Source organism: Centruroides vittatus, unplaced genomic scaffold (assembly GCF_030686945.1).
Source record: "Centruroides vittatus isolate TY-2023 unplaced genomic scaffold, ASM3068694v2 contig_904, whole genome shotgun sequence".
In the NCBI taxonomy this organism is placed as follows: domain Eukaryota; kingdom Metazoa; phylum Arthropoda; class Arachnida; order Scorpiones; family Buthidae; genus Centruroides; species Centruroides vittatus.
The window spans coordinates 769,698-787,907 of record NW_027122594.1 but is presented as its reverse complement, the minus strand read 5'-3'; the positions used below and the strand labels follow the sequence as shown (position 1 = coordinate 787,907).

The 18,210-nt window shown below is 33.9% G+C and overlaps 1 protein-coding gene across 1 annotated transcript in view; it reads right to left on the bottom strand.

Moving 5' to 3' along the window:
• Positions 1-827: 827 nt before the first annotated feature.
• The window catches only part of LOC136984112 (uncharacterized), a 44,762-nt gene continuing 27,379 nt past the window's right edge, over positions 828-18,210 (bottom strand). Inside the window, 5 exon segments of the mRNA XM_067281038.1 lie at positions 828-2,091; positions 5,922-5,971; positions 6,219-6,312; positions 6,386-6,640; positions 13,703-13,774. Of these exon segments, the coding sequence (XP_067137139.1) occupies positions 2,050-2,091; positions 5,922-5,971; positions 6,219-6,312; positions 6,386-6,640; positions 13,703-13,774 (513 nt within the window). The 3' untranslated portion in view covers positions 828-2,049.

The following is an 18,210-nucleotide window of genomic DNA, read 5'->3' as shown; positions in this document are numbered from 1 at the left end:
AAATAAACCAAACCAAACTCGGATCGAATCACGGGTCTTCCGAAGCGGAAGGCCGGCTATCTTAATCGCCGGAAGTTAACGGTTATTACGTATTTTAAATGGAGTTTCGTAATATGGAACCGTATACAATAAAACGTTTAATACCGTTTTTGATGCGTGGTCTTACGATTTATCGGTATCGCGGAGGGGGATGCCATTTGTAAGGTGCGCTGCGTTATAAGAAACCGTGCAGCAACACATGCTGCAATAGGTTTTCTTAACTTTACTGCCATCTAACGATACACAATATGAAACGTGTGATTCTCGTCGACCATTCGTTAATATGTAAAATATCCATCGTTTTGATTTGAAACTCTTTTCACTCCTCGGTGCAAATCGCGATAAATTATTAATACTAAGAATTCGTTCAGTTGTGGAATTCTGAATAAAATGGGTACGTAATGGCCAAGGCTTTGTTATCTAACCAAAGAATTAAAAGCGCGTAAGATTCTTCAGTCGACGTCAAAAATAACGGGTTGTTTCTGAGGACTTTTAATTTAAAAGGGATGTTCGGAGTCTGAAAGAGATCTTCCAAGGAATTTTAAAGAAAAATGTCTTACGTCGATGCATGTAGGTCGGAACCCGGGCCATTTGGAATACAAAACCATAAACTAATTATCGGTGTAAAAATTAAACAACGAAGCAAAAATGATATATTTTAACCATATTTATCATTTATAACTTTCTATGGATTTTACAGTATTCCCATGTACAGAAATTTAAACAGGCAATAAATATTTTAAAACCAATCGGAAAAATTATTTTTAATAAACAGACAGGAAAGGGAAGAGGTTGGACTGTTTATTCCATCTGTGGGTATGTTCACATGATCATACACTGTTGGGTATGTACATCACACAACTAATGGTGTTTTAAGACAACACCAATGATACACAGCTGAGATATGGCGTAATGCCATCTGTCCTACATCCCAGCATCCACCTCGACATAAGTTTTCGTAGGGCAGTGGCGAGGACAGAGGCCTATATATATATATAATTGTATATATACACTTTTGTTAAATCCATCCAACAACTTCTCATCGGTAGTTCACGAAGCAAAAAGCTGCAAAAAACTTGGACTAGTATTTGCACAAACATATGATATATCCAAAATCCCTGTTGTGCACATCAACATCTTCACGAGGGCAAAAGGAAATTTTCATATTTGTGATAGTACAATTTTCAACTTTTATACTATAATTCCTTTACAGATTGGTAATTTTTATTTATTTATTTTGTTTTTAAGCTCTAAAATTTACCGGATGGTTCGGGAAAGTGGGAGAACGTTGTCGTTTTACTTAATTTTTTCCAGACGTCGTCGTACATTGCAAACAAAGTTCTCTCACTTCCCGTCGACTGGCCGGTAACAATAATACGCTGGTCTGATGAAATTTTGTACTCATGCTTCTATAGGCGATGAAAGTAAAACTTTCGTTACGATGGGAATATACATCAGTTCTGAGATTTGATGATCGACTTCCTAGGATATTAAGTACAGACTTACATACAGATCTTACTGTACTCTATACACAACAAATTAAGACACTTACAAAAAATGGGCTTCTACAACTTAACGGGGATTGCACCTTCACAGCAAGCCATGACATGCAAACAATGTAGTCAATGAATCAACAGAGATGTATTATATATATCAAGCGTGCAATCTCTCCCAATACGCCCTCCGACAGTCGAATCAATAGAAGAGAAAAATACACCAGATTTTAACAAAACCAATTTCTTCCGGAGGAATTAAAAATAGTTTTGGTACGGACTGTGTGCAAATTTGTTTGCACTTGTCATATTTTTTTTTTTTTTTTGTCTGTCATCCGAATATATGTTTATTTATTTACTTATTTATTTAATTTAATTCCTCTAAGAGTGAAAGAGTAGAAAGTTTATCTCGTAGATGCGTAGATACGGCACATTTAAAATCGGTAGAATGATTCCCTCTAGTCCATGACATAAAATATGGAACAAAGGAATACACATTTTGATCTGATTTTCATCTTTATCCGTCACTCGATGTTTGTTTCTCCATTCGTGGTTTCTTCTGAAAAATAAATTAATTAATGCAACATTAACACATTACCGTCTTCTGCTGTTGACAACGTATTACTCTACCTAACAACGTCTTTCCCGTCACAAATCGAAAATAATAAAAAGAAATAAATGCCGAAGAACGAAAACTTCAAAGTAAGAAGGATTACGCGTTGAAGTTATACAAGAATTCGTTACATAAGTTATAAAGGGCACGGTTCCTCATTTATTTAACCACCGGTGCGATCAAATTTCCAACTTTTCAATTACTCTACGCGATCCACGCTAAGCTGCCAGCAAATTTCAAGAAAATCAAAGTTTTTAAATTAATTTTTGCATAATTACGGGGATATTTTAACCGAAGATGTACAATATATTTGCATTTCGACGGGGCATAAAAACTGCCAGCAGCGGAAGGGTGCGAAGTTATATCTTATAACCAGACATTTACATTTATTGCGCATCTTCGGCCGTGCAGCGAGCAAATTTTAATGTTAACGGAGCTAAATAAACGTTATAAGTAAAAAAAAAATAAGTATAAAATTAAGACCAAGCAATTCAACATAGGCAAAATGCAATATAACACACAAATAGGGGTAAATGTAACCCTTGGTACCAAGATGGCGGCTCGTCTCTGGTTCCAGCAAGGAAACAGTGGGACGCACGTTCTGACCTAAACTAACCTATTCTAATAATTTGATTGCTAATAATTATGGTAATTTATTAGAATAGGTTAGGTTAGGTTTTAGAACGTGCGTCCCACTGTTTCCTTGCTGGAACCAGAGACGAGCCGCCATCTTGGCACCAAGGGTTACATTAACCCAAACAAGCAATAGGTAAACTTATTGTTTTTAAATTACATCTAAAAACAGTATGAGAATCGTGAATAACGAAAATAAAAGGAACGAATCTTTTATTAAGTTAATGCTCGAAGATTTGGCACTTTTCGACCATCCCCGATCACCGGACCAGACTCTCGAGAAGAGTATGGCCGATGAGCGGGGGCTCAAACACCGCCCAAAACCCGGCCTTCCGACCGGGTTTTGGACGCCATTAAAGAAATTAAAAACCAGTAATTTACCACCGGAAAAGAAAAGATCCGCTTTTTAGAAATTTTCCAACACGCGTAAAGAAAAGAAAATTTTATTCTTATTTTTCTTAGTTTTTTAAATATTTTTATTTATTATAAATATTACTGACGTTATATAGAATATCGGAAGTGTGGTGCACCTTTGGGCTGCGCTAGAATCATATGGCTCCCCGTGGCAGCATCTAGATTTGCGAAATAAGTATTTCAGATTATTAGTTCTTTCTATACAATTTCTGGTAATTCGTCACTCGTCAAAATTAATTCTAATTTGGAATTATACGTACGGATGACTTATACTTCTACAATTACATCTATAATAGCGAGGTTGAGGCCGAAGTTTTAAACGCGAAAACGAGTACGTCGGACGTCAGCGCCGCCTTCCTATAAGCCTAGAAGTTTGACAATGGCGTTTGGAAAGTCAGTGGAATCATGCTCGACATTCCAAACTGCAGTCATTCCAAACGCCATTGTCAAACTTCTAGGCTTACAGGAAGGCGGCGCCGAACGTCCGACGTACACGTTTTCGCGTTTAAAACTTCGGCCTCAACCTCGCTAATAATACAACCGATTCGTCTACGCGAAAAACATTTTCGTCCCTACCTGTATAAATATACATTTTCTATTCATATAATCGTATGTATAGGAACCGTTAGAATTAATATACTGTATTTAAAAATCCCAATAACTTATCTTAATTTTTGAAAACGGATAAAAATAAATACTTTCCGTATACGCGCCTTTCTATTTTACTGTTTTTTCTATCGATAAATTATTTTAAATTATAAAAATTCTTTTTATTTAATTCGAGAATTATTCTACCTTAGAAGATTATAAAGCAAAATTGTAATAATAACTTCTAGCGATTCGTATACTCCTATACATTTTTATCGTTCTATTATAAGTTACTATAGTATATTAATAACCATTGTAAGAAAAAAAGAAATCCCGGATAAGTGGAGCCATCTACTATCAAAATTTGAAACAAACACAATACAATAGGATATTTTAATTTCTTTCTATTGTATTCTAATCTTTGTTTCTTAAAAAATGTACACGTACGATATATTAAAATAAATAAACAAAAATAAGAAGCTAGTTTCTAAATATTAATAAAGAAACCCGAAAGGACAAAAATCTACTATATAAAGCTACCAAACAGAAAGAAAACTCAGAAAAAATATAAACTGTTATGTACAAAATTTGACACTGTGTTATGTACAAAATATAAACTGTGTTATGTACAAAATTTAACACTGTTATGTACAAAATATAAACTGTGTTATGTACAAAATTTAACACTGTGTTATGTACAGAATTTAACACTGTGTTATGTACAAAATTTAACACTGTTATGTACAAAATATAAACTGTGTTATATACAAAATTTAACACTGTTATGTACAAAATATAAACTGTGTTATGTACAAAATTTAACACTGTGTTATGTACAAAATTTAACACTGTGTTATGTACAAAATTTAACACTGTGTTATGTACAAAATTTAACACTGTTATGTACAAAATATAAACTGTGTTATGTACAAAATTTAACACTGTTATGTACAAAATATAAACTGTGTTATGTACAAAATTTAACACTGTGTTATGTACAGAATTTAACACTGTGTTATGTACAAAATTTAACACTGTTATGTACAAAATATAAACTGTGTTATGTACAAAATTTAACACTGTTATGTACAAAATATAAACTGTGTTATGTACAAAATTTAACACTGTGTTATGTACAGAATTTAACACTGTGTTATGTACAGAATTTAACACTGTGTTATGTACAAAATTTAACACTGTGTTATGTACAAAATTTAACACTGTGTTATGTACAAAATTTAACACTGTGTTATGTACAAAATTTAACACTGTGTTATGTACAAAATTTAACACTGTGTTATGTACAAATTTAACACTGTTATGTACAAAATTAAACTGTGTTATGTACAGAATTTAACACTGTGTTATGTACAAAATTTTTCCAAAAGAAATTGAAGTAATTATTCGAATCTTCCACACAAAATAATTCTTTCTTACGTAAGCGGTTTTTGGCCTGCCTCGTCGCTTGTATCGCGGTTAAAACTCTCGAACCCGAACCATTTGATGTATTGTTGGGCCTTATTTGTTTACGTCATATGCCTTAAAACGTTTTATTTCGACTCGGTGCCTACCGCTGTTGAATTATTTAAAAAAATTACTTAACGATTGGGAATGAAGTCAGAAACGTTTTATATCGCGTATTGAAATGTCAATAAATGTATTTATTTTAAGAAAAAAATTAAAATCTTATGTTTTTAAATTAATTGCTAAATTAAGTATAATTATCCTTCCAGCATTTGATTTTCATTTAATTAAAATTTCACAGAAATAAAATTCTGTTAAAACTTTTACTAGAAATCGATAAACAGATGATTCCTTAGTTATTTACATAAATTTAATTTTCCCATCATTTTAATCTTCTCCAATTATTATATTTTTATTTTGTATCTTATTACAAATTATTTATTTTCGTATTTTCTCTGTTTTTTTCCTTCCCCCGTTCGAGCAAAAGAGTTAATTAATTCATTAAAAATTCGAGTTTTATCATTTCGAAGGTCACAAACGAGAGTTTTAATTGATAAATTATTTTACTCCTTGCAAATCTCGGACGTTCTTTGCCCCGATTTACCGAAATGGTTGGACGAATTTCGATAATCCGAATTTTATCATTAATCCCTCGAATTAATCCGACGGCGACTTACCTTGTGTTTCGGACACAACATGGTAAAATTCGAATCGTCCATTTCGCACCCTGCAAAAAGAATATAAAAGCACAATTGTAATTTTTCCAATTTCTAAAATTCAAAAACATATATATATATATATATATATATATATAATTAACATTAAGCGCGATAAACCGAAAGTATTTGCCTAGTTAAGTTATTCTGAATGGAATTTTTTAAAACGACTACGGCGTAACTGCATTCGATCCTTGTCCTAGGCTCTTTACGCGAGTCAATTTTACAGTTATTTTAGTACAGAAAACTGTTTTATACCCTTGTCGATAGCGCAGATGTAATGAAACTGCTCTGTGCATTCTTTAACTAGACAGCTAAGAGATGCTCCTTGTATTCTGCACTTGGAACAGAGCTAAAAATGCAAATAGAAGGTGTGATTATTTTTGGTCTATCTCTCCGACGATGGGGAGAATATAGGACTTTACCATTTCGAACGAGTCTTGCACGGCATCTTGCAGACCGTGTAGCTGCTGTCCTATTAGACACACTCCTTGGGACCAAACGGCGCAATCTTCGTGGACCCAAAATTCTTTATCGTGTCCAATTATATCAAACGGAAGTTCCGTGGGAGGACTCGCGGGCGGGGGAGGAGGAGGAAGAGGAGGAGGAGGCGGCGGAGGTGGAAGAGAAGGCTCCAACACGGCTTCCGATTCTTCGTTCTGTTGATCTGGTTTACCTGCCTGTTGGACGACAGAACACTTTTTAAATAAATTAATTTAAATGCTTTCGAAGACGTACGATCCGACTACCGAAAAATAATTAGAAACTAATTAAATTACCAGATGATTTTTTTAATACAAAAATTCAAATAATCGTAAGAATGAAAAATAATATTCTTTTAATTAATCTATGGATAAATTTTATCCCCATTGCATTCCTGATGTTTCAATTATGATTTTAAAGAATTTACAAAAGGAAAAAAAAAATTAATACAATTCGAAGATTTTTAAAAATTTCTATATAAGAAGGGACTTTCGGAAATCAAATATTTTCTACTTTCAATCTGGTTATTAACTTTACTGTTTCTGCTTTGAAAATAAGATTTATCAGCAAGAAAGAGGAGACCTTACATGCTCACCTCCCTCTAGAGATCTAACTGAAGTTGTTTAATCCTAGTAAGAAATAAAGAAAGAAAAAAAGATGTATTAACAGCGAGCAGAGAACCAAGAGAACTAAGATGGGGCTTCATTACTTAGACGACATTTTTGTAAATAGAATTAAGTAAAGCTGGAATAGTTGTAATAAAATTGGCAAATAAATCTCTTGGTAAAAGAATCAAATAACAATGGAGTTTGTTATATGATGAGGCAAACCGATCATTGTTGTTATAGTTGTAACAATCGTTTATTAAAAAGAGAGGGAGAAGCACGGCCACTGCAGTAACTACTTTAACCCGGAATATTTTATAAAAAGAAGAAATCCATACTCTCTTCCACGGCACAATTTTACATTATCTGTTATAACGTGAAATTTTTATTAATAAAAAAAAGAATTTAAAAACTAATTTTGTCCTTAAAAGTGGATGTGATTATTTCATTTTTCTTCAAATCAATCTAATAATCAAGCAAGTATGAAAATCAAATAAAAATAAAAAATAAAAAGAAATATATTTCTTCTTCAAAAAATTGATTCGCTTCATAATAAGTTTCTTTGAATTATTTATTGTTAACATTGAAATTTTGCTCGAAAAACAACAGAGTAAGCGTCATTAGAAATTTACCTTTTTAAATTAAAAATGTGATCGAATATATTCATTATTTTTTCAATGACTTAAATGTTTATCGTCTCTTAAAATGTATTATTCCGAAAAATATACGTAATTTACTGTTTGAGCAGCGACATTCAACGCTGTTTTATATAATAACTTTGCTCATCAAACTTGCTGATCGCAGACTTTTCTACAGCTTCCTATCAATTTGAATGATACAGCATGTTTCTTGAGTTTGATAGAATTTCGACTTCACCAAATTATTAATGTATAAATAAAGAAACTAAATTCATTTCTACGTTCAATTTCGATACTAATTTCTTAAAATATAAAGGTTCTAGTTGGCATACGATTTTGAATGATTATATTATATATTTACAGTGCATATTTTACTTATCTTCCTTTAAAACTTGTATAATTTGGCTTATTCTTTAAATAAAACGTTTAATTCAAGAATAAATAATTCATATAAATTGTTATATTAAACTGATTTATAATATTTACAAAGATTTCATTTAGATTAATAGGGAATCTGCCGAATACGGCTATCGGAGGATTACGATTAACGCTATTTTAATCTTAATAATTATGAGTATCGACGAAAATATAAAATTATGCAATTGTATATAGTCGCACATAAATAATTTCCAAGGGTTCTTAAGTCTAATCTTAGGAAATCCTCAAAAATAAAACATATAAAAGAGTAATCGTTAAGAATGGGATAAAGATTTTGAGAAAATAGGTCTGTCTATACGACATTCCTATGTTGTATCCAGTCGGAAGAAGAAATTAGATGGGTTCAACGAAGCAGAAATTTAATGGAGAGATTAGAAGAGCATAAAACTGCAATTAAGAACAGACAGGGAAGAACGTTGCACGGGAAAATATATTTGCTGTGGCGATACCGAAATTGCGACGGGCAACTTTCGATAGACGTATAGTGAGCACGGAGACGAGGGGGAAAAAACTGCCGAAGATAATTTTTAGACGGGTCAGTTTAATCTAATTGCCAAATATTCCCAGTTTAAAACCTAATTAAAAGTTTAAATACGTGTTTACAAGGCAAACAGCGTAGAGGTTTACAACACAAAAGCACTTGTAAATATTCTTCTACTAAAAACTCTAGTAGTAAATAGTTTGAAAATCGAGGTTAATGTGCCGATTTACTTCAATTTATGCCCGGTTTGAATTTTTGTAAGAGAAAAAAACCGACATAATTTTACCAGAACGGCCAATTAGGAATCGACTGATCGATTACTCCATTGTTTCGGCCGCATTAATCGATTAGTCGCGGCACGATAGGCGAAACGAATCGATTATTTCGTTGTTTAGTCGCTTTACGGTGGCTCGTAAAATTAAAAGGCCGACAGCCTGCAGGCTTATTACATTTTCTATGGATCATAAATGGTAAAACAATTTTTTTTTTAAGTCGTTGCATATCTTATCTCCATAATTAACTTCTTTTTTACAAGAAAATAGTGCAGTTAATTGTTCGAAAACAATTTCCACACTCCGAAGCCAAGGTCTAATCGAGGTCGTCGATGGAAAGAAATCTGATTAATTCAACCCGCACGACTCAAAAAAAATATTGAAAATACACAGTAAATGACTTTAAATATTTCAATTTGCTTCAATTTTTCCAAACTTTTATACGTCTACGTGTCGACTTCATCGAAAAGTGTATTTAAATCGCGACCCTAAAGTTTCTAGAGATATTCACCGAACAAGTACGGGCAGACACACAGACGAAATTGTAATATAAACCATATTTTCGAAAAAAGTTAAGAATTGTGTACTTTCCTCGTAAAGGACGTCCTAAAAGGTAAAAAAGTGCCCTTTTCTACGACCAACAGTTCTCGAAATAGCTGTACGAAGCGTGACAGACGGACACACGGTCCGAAAATTAAACTTCTCTTTCAGCTTTCCTTTACAGATTTATCCCTTAAATTTTAACCGCTAGATAATTGAGTAATTTGTTTACATTAAAATGAGTACAAGATACGAAAAAAATGAACAGAAATAAGTAAACATCAATTTATTTCCTCTTAAAGTAAACAACGAACGGGGGAAAAAATGTAAATATCGTTGGGAAGAAGTTTTAATATTCATTATATTCGCATCCTCTAAAAAATTATTGAACCGTTCCAAATCGTAATTTTTTCCTTACCAGGCCCGTAATCGATCTTTACGACTCTTCCCAGGCCTGGTTTTCCCGTTCTTTAAATGATTTCTAAGCAAGAGAAAAGGGCATTTTATTCATCGAACGAACCGAATTACACGTTCTTTCACTTCGTGATCCAAAATAAAAACAAGAAAGATTCCAGTTACAATGTCTACTATAACCGAAAGTTATCATCTACCAGGTAAGACCTATCGATGATCTATAATTGGCAGTGACTCATTAATAATGCTTTTAGGCCATTGTCAATTACAGAATACACTGTAATCGGAGTAATTTTGTGCTAGGCTTTTAAGTTAGGAAGACAAATAACATCTCCTTCTTATTTTTTATATTGAAGTACAGTACAATACGTTGATTACAATGAAGAGAAATAAATTCTAATCGCTTAAGAAAATTTTGTTCACTACTATGCAAAAATGTCTGTATAATTTGGAATTTTTATGATTAATCTTACAGATTTATAGATATAGAGCACATAACCCCCTTTATCTCCCCGCCCCCTCGACCTTTAATCACCAAAATTCAATAGTTCCGATCCTTCTAATACAAGCAATCCAGCAACGAGTTGCGTAACTTTCCCGGCTGTTACGAGATTTTATTTTAAAAATAACTTTTATATTATTAAATAATTACGATAAGCACAGTTGTTTGTGGCGCCATCTGTTAAAAAGTTTTCTTATAACGAAACGTCGCGTGTTATTATTAGAGAGGTTGAGGCGCACGTATTCAGCCCAAAACGTGAACGGCGGACGGAAGAGCGCCGCCATCTGGCAATTCTATACTGTCCATAATGGCGTTCGCTACGTCTAGAATGGCGAGTAGACGATCGGCTTAAACTTCTTCAGTTTTTGTATTTGTGGTTAAAATTATGATGTATTTTATTAAAATAATGATTATTTAAGCATTTACGAATAATATTGTAAAGAAACGGACGATTTTAATCCATAAAATATTTAATTATTCAATTTTTTTAGCGAGTGATGCGAAGTGCCTATAGAATTTACATATATTCGTCTTCATAATAGCTTATGGTAAGGTAGGTTTGTTCTCCACGGCATTTTCTACCATCAACGGCGTAATACGTTTGTAAATTTTCTAAAAATTAATTTTCCGAATTTACATAAGTCACTACTTCCCTCGACAAAAGTACGAGGTAGTCCTGTCGTCTGATCGTACGGTAGAGACACAACACTAATTAAAAATAATTATTTAGTGTTATTAAACATCCTATAAATACTTTTAAACAGTTTAATTTGTTTATTTACTTTTGCAGGTAACCCTCGATGTTAAATGCATCCGCCATTTTTTCAACAAATTTCCCGTGAGTCAATGCGCGACGTTCACTGAGTCACGTGATGTTGTGAACGAGCGGCGCAAGGTCTTTTACTTGGACTTAAAACGTCAAACGCGTACTTCTGCTTGCCGTACAAGTTTAACGTTTGTACTTGCGCTTCAATCTCTCTATTATAAAATGGCAAAAAGCTTTAATTTAGACGGTAGTGACGAGTTTTATTTTTAAAAATTGCTAATGCTAATAACAAGTAAAATCTTCGTTCCGTCCGATCCGATCGTTCTCGACATACCCCCTCGATTTTCCTACCCCTCAGCCTTTAACCATCAAAATTAAATAGCATCGATCCATTATGTACTGTACAAGCTAATGTGCCGAATTTCGTTTCTTAATCTTTACCAATATTGAGATATTGCCAATACAGTACTGTACAGTTACATACTTTTTTTTTATAGACTTTTCTGGGTTCGTGGGTCTCAAACGGTGGAGCACGTAGGGTCAAATTTCACACGGTTTTAATATTTTCCCGTGTTATGTATTGTAAATAACGGCCAGGAAAGTAAAACGCAACACATTGCGATTGTTAACAAAGTTGGAGATATTTCGGCGGAAAAACTACGTATAACTATTTCTGGAAGTCCTTAAGTATTCTTAGTCGCCCCTCGTAATATTTTTAAAAAATTAGATCGCGATATACATGTTAATCATTCACTTTCGTTCTATATTTAATCGAGAAGTATAGGTAATTGGTTTACGCTATTATCCGCAACGTGGACGAAATTGAAAAACTTTGTGTTCGGCTAATTCCAGACGACTATATTCTAAATATACGTACGCCCACCTGGCGCATCCGGGTACGGTAATAAGGAATACGTGAGAAAAAGGTTTACGCATCCTTACATAAATCTAATGACATATACACAGATAAAAAGTACTTTATTCATTTAGAATAATCATTAGATATTTGTCACAACTTTTTATGTATTTACTTTAAATTTTTGGTAAAGGAGAGGCCTTTTCTGCCTCCCCGATACGTTTGTATGTAAAGGAATAATAAGATTTAATGTATTACAGAGGCTATAACTGCCCTAAATTACTAAGAAAGCATCAATACTCGCTCGTCTAATTTTCAATTAATACAAAAATCTAATTTTAACAATATAAAATAAAAAATATATTTTTTGATTAATTGCGGATGGTTAAAGAAAAACAAAGGAATTTTTAAAACGATTATTTTCACCTTTTACGGTTTTATACATTAATATTATAAGGCGAGGTTAATCGATTAATCGAAAAGTCGACGATTAATCCACTTATTAATAAAGTACAACGGCTACGACTCCGATCGATATCTTTCCAAATGTATTATTAATGTAAGAGAAAAACCATAATCGCTTTATTATTCGTTTATAGTTAATTAAAATATTATTTGACAATAATTCGTTTTGTAAGCTTTTAATACGAAAAAGGGGGAAAAAACATGGGCAATAAAGAAGGATTAACATATAAAATATTTTAATTAAAAATTTTCCAAAGTGAATAAGACTAATTAAATCAAAAATTCAATACAATAAACTATTTAATTATATCGTGTGTATTCGCGTTAATTGGATCTTCAGTAGCAATTAATTATTTTTATCGAATTAGTCCGGTTGCATTAAAAATAAAAAAAATCTCCGACGTTTATCGACGACGTATTCCAGCACAAAAACTTACGTCGTCGTTTCCGTAAACGTAAATAGCGAGGTTGAGGCCGAAGTTTTAAACGCGAAAACGTGTACGTCGGACGTTCGGCGCCGCCTTCCTGTAAGCCTAGAAGTTTGACAATGCCGTTTGGAACGTCGAGCATGATTCCACTGACGTTCCAAACGGCATTGTCAAACTTTTAGGCTTACAGGAAAGCGACGCCGAACGTCCGACGTACACGTTTTCGCGTTTAAAACTTCGGCCTCAATATCGAACGTCACGAAGAACGTCGAACCGAAAACGTTGCGCACCGATTGTTATTAGTTACAGGGGTTATCAACCATCGAAAACTGAAATAATCGGCATAAAATTGCTTGTTAAATTCTGAAATTTTGCAGTCAAAACACCTTTATTTAGTTACTAATTATCAAAATATTTTATTACTTTAATTAATTACAGACTTTTACTAGTTGGTTACTTGGTGAAAAATTATCATTTAGTCACTAATTATTAATATAAAAAACTTTTTATTAGTTAGAAGTTAGTAGAAAATTTTTATTTAGTTAATGACTTTTTTTATTGTTAATTAGTAGTTGCCGAGAACTTTTCGCTAATTATTAACTACTTTAGAAAAAGTAACAATTAATTGCTAAAGAGCGAAAACTTTTTACTAATTATTAAAGGAGTGAGTGTACAGTTAAGTGTACAAAGAATAAATTTTATTTGTTTAATATTATTATATAAAATTAATTCGATTATTCTTCCGTTAAGTACAGCCGAAAATTTGTTGCGAGAGGCGGCAATTTTTATTGTTTTTTAAGTGTTCTTTTAAGCCACTTCGATTCTCGTAAAGAAAATATCAAATTTTAACTTACTGGATCACAGTTTTCTTCGAAATCGGGTCTTTTTACAGGAACAACGGCTTCGGAAACGGAACTTACGGATATCTGCAATATAAACAAGGCCTTAATTACAAGTGCAATATTACATCTTTACCTACTAAAATTACTTGTTATTTCGACATCGTTTTAAACATTTTCTTAATAAATCTTAGGATCTAAGCGAAAGCAGAAAAAGTGGCACAAATTCATCAACGAATGGAGCTAAATAACGTATTTTCGGAGTATTAACTTCAGATATTTTAAGGTGTACATTAACTTAAATATATATTACACGCATAAATACGTCGGAAGAGAAACCGAAGTTACTACATTCTTAAAAAAGTGTTGTAGAGAAACGATAATTCAAGAAAATAATACCTTAGAATGGTTAATGTTCATGGGTTGAAATATAAAGTACGCATTACCGTCGTATTCAAAGCTAATGGCGAGAGGTGCAACATTTCATAATTTTGACTTCATTTAAGTAAGAAATTAAAGTTTATATTTGGAAATTCTGCTTTCGACGTTATGCTATCGACAAATAGAATATTAACCGCATATACGGCCCTAGTGTAATACCAAGGCCAAGTTTAATCCTTTCTAGGAATATTTCTACACAAAACAATTTCCAGCTTGTTCTATGGTAAAACTAATTACGGTAAACTGATTAAAGCCCAGGTTTTATTGGAGCTAAAATTTAAATAATAAAGCAAAAGTGGAACGAGAAACTGTCCGGATGAACTACACCGTGAGTTATTCTCTACAATATTATGTTAGCAAGTATTATCATTCCACTGTGTTATTCGCAAACTAATTAATTCAAGCAAATCCAGATGTAACGATTTTCCAGTGCTCCGCTTAATTAACATCAGATCACTAAGTGACCAACTTTAATTCATTCGGTCATTCTATCTTTTCTATAAACTCGCCCATGGCCGGATACTAACCAGAATTTAAACGACGTCTACCATACGCGGCCATTGTTTTTACCCGGAAAACGCGTCACGAAACGTCATTTTCGGCAAATTCTCCGGAGCATAAATGGCCTACCGCCACGTTGGTCTACGTAATTTACGTATTTTAACTTTAATATAAGCCGCCTTATCAATTTAAATTTGTCGTAAACGAAAACCACGTATCTAGCCGAGATTTAAAACTGAATTTACTCCTCGGCCGAAATCTTCCGCCAGAATATTCCGTTATTATGGAGAGAATACAAGAACATTTTTCATTATCTAAATTATTTTCTGCCAATAAATTACCATGAAGTCATTCACGACCTCCGTTCCGCTGCTCCCCAAACTTTGGACTCCGACTGTATTCTTCGATTTAACAACAAATACCTCTCTAATTTCTACAGTTATAACAAATACTTTAATAGGTTCCACAATCCCTAATTCTACCAACTATTTTCCAACAAAAAACTTGTCATTCACTTCGTTGAATCTGCGCTTGTAGAAACCGCAGTCGAAAAACTGTTAATAGCGAGGTTGAGGCCGAAGTTTTAAACGCGAAAACGTGTACGTCGGACGTTCGGCGCCGCTTTCCTGTAAGCCTACAAATTTGACAATGGAGTTTGGAAAATCAATGGAATCTCGCTCGACGTTCCAAACGCCATTGTCGAACTTCTAGGCTTACAGGAAAGCGGCGCCGAACGTCCGACGTACACGTTTTCGCGTTTAAAACTTCGGCCTCAACCTCGCTAATGATTACGAAAGGGTTAAATTTATTAATAACGTTTATACGTAAAAATCTAGAAAGGTATTTCCAAAATTTATACACTTACACCCTACAGACGTATGTACAAAATTATAACTTGTAAGATTTGTATTTGAGATTCCCAACTGACGTTTCGGCGCCACAGTCAAAAGGAAAACGAAAAAGAACGGAACGGCTAACGTAGCGCGGGGGGGGACAATTTAAATAACGAGTTTATTTAAATTGAATATAAAAAGCGGAAATAAAAAGTAAGCTGGCTTCCTTCGGAATGGTTAATTACATTTATACTCGGCAATATTATTACAGAGAAGAATATAATACGCTGTAAAACTGTAACGAGAGTAATATTCCATGAAGTTTGTATTTAATTTTAATCATTTATATATATATATATATATATATATATATATAATATTATATGTTTTGCATACATGCACGTACGTAATTAATTTAATCCGTAAATAAAATTGGCTACGAAGTTTTTAGAATAATCAAAAACACTCCGTTTTCTCGTATGCATTTCTGCATCAGAAATGTTATCTTCGACTAATCTAACCTGGAGATAATGGATTAAAATAAATTATTGTTCTCGAATAAATCTATAAGAAAGAGTCTGTAAAAAAGTTTATTTTGAAAAAGTAGTTAAAAGAAGGCACGACCCATTTAAGGTGTATAGAAATAGTCTAGTGATTTATTTTTTGTCGGGAATTCTGTTTCTCCCTGAGGTAGAAACCCGAAGGAAGACGAAGAGAGTGTGCCCGGAGCGGGAATCGAACCCAGATCCCTCTGATAGAAACTGAATCGCTATACGAATATCAATCCGAAAACGTAAATCGAAAGTTTGCAAGAGAGAGAATTTTGAGGTTTCGTTTTTCCACGCGGATCCGATTTTGCTTTTGAAATTTCAATAAAGAATTTACTCGGGCGAATTCCGACAGCATATTTTCACACTAGGGCATACGTACCCATTAAAATTTCGCCGTCCGAACGTCTAATTAACAAAGCGTGTCCTTAAAATACGTTATTAATATTGTTATAATTTTATAAGGATTAAGAAATCGAGCGATTATTAATGTAAGAGACCCGCTACCGCTTCGTACTTTTCCACTAAAAATTAAATGTTTTCCTTTCATTTTCATTGTATAAAGTATCGGTGAAAGTTTCCTTTTAATATACAATTTCTACGTATTTCATTTGTCATCTCCGTGGTTTAATTTATTTTTAGGGCATTTAATTGTTACTTTTATCTTAAATTGTGTGTATTTGTGTTTTATAGAAACGGGTAGGGTCCGGAAACGAATTGGCTTTCCGCTATTTCTAAGGGAGGAAACGATTCGGACTTCGAACGGTCTGCCGGAACGAATTAAATTCCAAGTGCCAGCCTTACAAGTTTGTCGACTTATAAAGAGTCGTTATTTGCGCGTTAAAATGAAAAATGGTCGAGACGGGGTCCGTCCCGGCCGCCGAAGGTCAAATGCGTAAAGAAATAAGAGTCAGAAAACACCCATCCGTTACCGAAGACGTTGGTATTACGCATATTTCCGGCTACGAAATAATTATGTTTATCGGCCGACGGTTGACCCTTATAGAAATTTGCAAAAATACGGGCCTTTTTTAATATTTTTCAACGAAGGAAATGGTAATTTCGTGGATCGGGGCCGAAAGAAAGCCCGGGCCAAATAAATAACGAAATGAGAAAGATCGAATGCCACAACGTCCAAAGCTTACGACGTTGGGCATTTCTAACGAAAATAAAAGCCGACGACAAGTCTTCCCCACGACTCGACCGCTATGCAGCCGAAACAATTGATAAATCGTGCGGAAGTCAATGCCAATTCGGTAAACGTAATCAAAAACTTTCGTACCAAGTCTTTAACGCCTTAACAAACCTATATTTCGTCGGCCTTCCGACCGAAAGAAACGTCCACCCTTCCGTCAATTTCCGCGTACCGCCATCCTTCTCGGAATTAATCGATTCCAATTTTATACTGGATTCGCCCGCCGAATATTTTCGGCAGAAATCCTTCCTCGACGTATTTACCCCGAAACCCAAACGGATTTTCAATTATAAACTGTAATTAAGAAACACACGAAAAGCATTTAATCCCGACTCCCGTAACAATGTAAAATTACCTCAAATTTCTATCCGTAACCCGGTCAAATTATTAACGTGTTTCGTTCGCGCCCCGTACGAAGAGGGCGGGGAAAAGTATTCGTGCCGAAAACTCTTCGATTCGGCCGTATAAAAGGTGGTTATTGTTTTGTATTTCGGGTATCGTTCGGACAAGCGTTTTATTACGTTGTCTCAATAAAATAACCAATGTTTCCGTTAATCCCCACCGCGGAATTTCCTTCCACTTCCTACCACGGACTGTGGTGGAAATTGCCTCCGAAAGAATATTCCCTGGCGCATCACTCTGCCCACAATTTCTTATTAATTTATCACGCCCGGGCGGAATATTTCTTCGACTTTCCTAGCCCCTTTTTGGGACGAAACCCAGCTTCCGCCGTGGCTCGGTCCCCAGCATCATTACCTTTAAGTTTTACGTCCTACGACCGTCTTCCCCTTACAGACTGGGGTTTTTCTTTTACAAAATTAGCAAAACATATTTTTCAAATAAGATATTAATAGACCGCCCCCCGATTAACGTTCTACTACGATTCGAAAAAGAATTCGAGTTTAATTAAAATAGATAATAAATTATTCCCTTAGAATGGCGTGGAACGAAAAATTTCCACCGGAAGAAAACGAGAAAAAAAAATCGGCAGGAACTTTAACGTTT